Source organism: Echinops telfairi, unplaced genomic scaffold (assembly GCF_000313985.2).
Source record: "Echinops telfairi isolate 266 unplaced genomic scaffold, ASM31398v2 ScPeMD7_7469;HRSCAF=8507_1, whole genome shotgun sequence".
In the NCBI taxonomy this organism is placed as follows: Eukaryota; Metazoa; Chordata; class Mammalia; order Afrosoricida; family Tenrecidae; genus Echinops; species Echinops telfairi.
The window spans coordinates 76,619,207-76,622,575 of NW_022111373.1; the positions used below are offsets into that span (position 1 = coordinate 76,619,207).

The 3,369-nt window shown below is 38.9% G+C and overlaps 1 protein-coding gene across 1 annotated transcript in view; it reads left to right on the forward strand.

The window, feature by feature from the left end:
* ANKRD31 (ankyrin repeat domain 31) overlaps positions 1 to 3,369 on the forward strand; it is a 165,688-nt gene that overhangs the window by 108,558 nt on the left and 53,761 nt on the right. The window contains exon 13 of the mRNA XM_045285221.1: positions 904 to 982. Within this exon, the coding sequence (XP_045141156.1) occupies positions 904 to 982 (79 nt within the window). The remainder of the gene's footprint in view (positions 1 to 903; positions 983 to 3,369) is intronic.

Here is a 3,369-nt window from a genome sequence, read left to right on the forward strand (position 1 = left end):
GCTCATCTTAAGGCACTTTTTCCAACAATGTTCTTCTTCTTTGCATGAGATTTTCAGGATATGAAAATCTTTCACTTCCATACACAAGATTTTCAATGGCTGATTCCTTAAAAGTCAACATGGTGAAACTGCTGGCATTTGAAATATCAGTGACATAGCTTCCAGCATCACAGCAACACACAAGTCACCAAGGTATGGCAGAGTGAGACTAGTGACCCAAGATTGCCAGGAGTGTCATAGAAAACTCACACTTCTCAAGGGCACAGTTTTTACTTTGCCTGTCAGTAGTTAGAATACAATGGAGGCTGAAGCTATGTGGAGACTCACAGTAGATTAGGGCTCCGACTGTAAACTAGTCTTCTGTAAACCTAGGGCTTAGAATTTAAGCTATAGTACAGACTTCTCTATTTCATGGAGGCTTGCATAGTTTTGCTTTTCTGGGAGTGCTTTCTTCAGCATTTTGACCCTTTCTCTGAAAGCAGAATATTCCGCTCATCAGAGTCCACTTGTGACCAAGGAATGGCCATGGAAAGGAATCTGGAGCATTTTTCTTAGGACTCAGGCCCCATTATTCCTTTGTGTACACAGTTGCATTATCTACTGAATTAAGTGGGTAAATATATGGAGAAAATAAAAAATACTCAGTTCTCTGCCCACCTTTATTATTGCTTATCATTCTGTTGAATCTATTTTAGTCCTCCTACAGAAGAGCCGTTGGCTGTCTTCAGATAGTATTCATATCTTTTAATTATGGTTATCATCAATTATAGGAATGTTGGATATGCTAACTTTAATATAAAAATTGCATAATTTTATTCCTCTGCTTATTTTTCATGACAAAGAATGTGTGAGTTTTAGAAACCTGTGGCGGACTTGTCTGTGAATTTCTGCTTTTATTTGCAGCTCAGAAGAGTAGTACCGAGCCATTGGAAGCAGAAGGTGCACACCAGCACAAGGTACATCTATCTGTGTGTAGTAATAAGTATTTTGATAGGGATGCCAGTGCTGGTTAGTTTATGGACACCAGAGGGAAAAGAAATATTAGTGAAGCATTCATTGGGAACAGTGACTTCACTTTTGCTTTTAAAACACTTTGGAATAATTACATGGAAATAAAAAAGTTCTGGGCTACTAGTTTGGGAAGCAATTAAGTAAATGTAGCATATCTGGGCAAACTAATATTTTGGGATCATTTCCTTTCCCCCCGTCTTCACAGAGATACAAGTTTTATCAACCATGTCAAATTTCCTTTGGCCTAAACCCAGTACCAGAGCCAAAAGTGTCACTCCATCCGTTCAAACTGTACATTGTGGGCAGATGATCTTCATTTTGGTGCTTGGGTTCGGGGGAGGATGGGGTGGGTGGTGAGCGGAAGCGTTATCCCAGGTTTGATCTTACCGTCCTACAGATACCGTTCTTCACAGACCATCTGGGGAGCATGGCCATCATCTTTTGAAAAAAAACCCTTTTTTGGAAATAGAACTAGGAGGCAAAGGCCATTTATAGAGGTTCAAATACAGGCATGCACATATGTAAATATATTTATATAGTATAATGATAGGGAAATAGATCTATGTACATATATGTATAGGTTTAATATTAAGGTGGCAGATGGACATTGGGCCTCTACTCAAGTCCTCCCTCACCACAAGAACATGTTGTTCTCAAAAGTATTCCATGATGCTCACCTTCCTGACATGATTGCTGAAGACAAAGTGGGTGCATAAGCAAATGTGGTGAAGAAAGCTGATGGTGCCCAGCTACCAAAAGATATAGTCTCTTGGGTCTTAAAGGCTTGAAGATAAACAAGTGACCATCTAGCTGAGAAGCAACAAAGCCCCCAGGGCAGAAGCACACCAGCCTGTGTGCTCATGAGGTGTTGATGGGATCAGGTATCAGGCATCAAAGAACAAAAAGTTATATCGTTGTGAATGAGGGGGAGTGCGGAGTGGAGACTCAAAGCCCATCTTTAGACAATTGGACATCTCCTTACAGAAGGGTCACAAGGAAGATATGAGCCAGTGAAGGTGCAGTATAGCACCGATGAAAAATACAACTTTCCTCTAGTTCTTTAATGCTTCCTCCCCACCACTATCATGACCGTAATTCTACCTTACACATCTGGCTAGACCATAGCTTATACATGGGTACAGATAAGAGCAGGAAACACAGGGAATCCAGGACAGGTAAAACCTAGGACCAATATTGAGAGTAGTGATACCAGGAGGGGAAGAGGAAGGTGTGGGGAGAAAGGGGAAATTGATCACAATGATCTACATATTACCCCCTCCCAGGGGGATGGACAACAGAAAAGTGGGTGGAGAGAGACATTGGTCAGTGTAAGACATGAAAAAAATTTTAATAAATTATCAGGAGGGAAGGGAGGGGAGGGAGCGAAAAAATGAGCTAATACCAAGGGCTCAGTAGAAAGAAAATGTTTTGAAAATGATGATGGCAACGAATGTACAAATGTGCTTGACAAATGGATGTATGTAAAGATTGTGGTAAGAGTTGTACGAGCCCCCAATAAAATGATTTTTTAAATCCTTTTTTTCCTCTACTTCTAAGGTAATGGAAAAGGAAACTCGTTTGTGCTAGCTCCAGATAGTGACTGTGCGTGTGTGCTAGGGTGGGGGGTGGGGAAGGGGTTTGTTTCCAAAGCATTCAGTTTGTTTGTTTCTAATAAGTAAACTTTGATCTAATTAGTTTAAACCCCTATAAAAATGAAGTAGGTTATATAGAGGGTTGGCAGGGAGGATGGGGCGCTAACAACAAAGAGTATGAGAAGAAAATGTTCTGAAATTGATTGTGGGGATGATTACATAACTCTTCTTAATATGACTAAATGGTTAAAATTGTGTGATACGTGAATTATATGTGAATAAAACTAAAATTAAGTAGGCAAAACTTTGTATTACGTTTAAAAAGACCAATAATGCTAAAGATGAATTAAACCATACAGTACATAGTAAGTACTAGTACACATAACAAGTCTGGTTCTATTACCCTTTCTGCTTTCCTTGTTGTCTCCTCTTCTGATGGGTCAGTTGTATCTAATAGAACAGTTATATCCCAGCAGGACCCCTGGTCAGATCAGATCATACCATTGAGTGGAATAATAGATTTATTCGATTCAGAATGAACTGAATGTAGAATTACATGTAAAAATTAAAGCTAACAATATATTTTGTTTCTATAGAAACCAAAATTTAGTTCTAAAAATTGCTTTTGCTGTGCTGCTGATGAAAATTCCAACAAACAGAAGCCTGAACATCTAAAAGTCAATAAAGGAAGCAAAGAAGGTTTATGTATAAATAAAGAAGAGATACATGAATATTACCACAAAGATTCAAAAACTACAAAATTTCG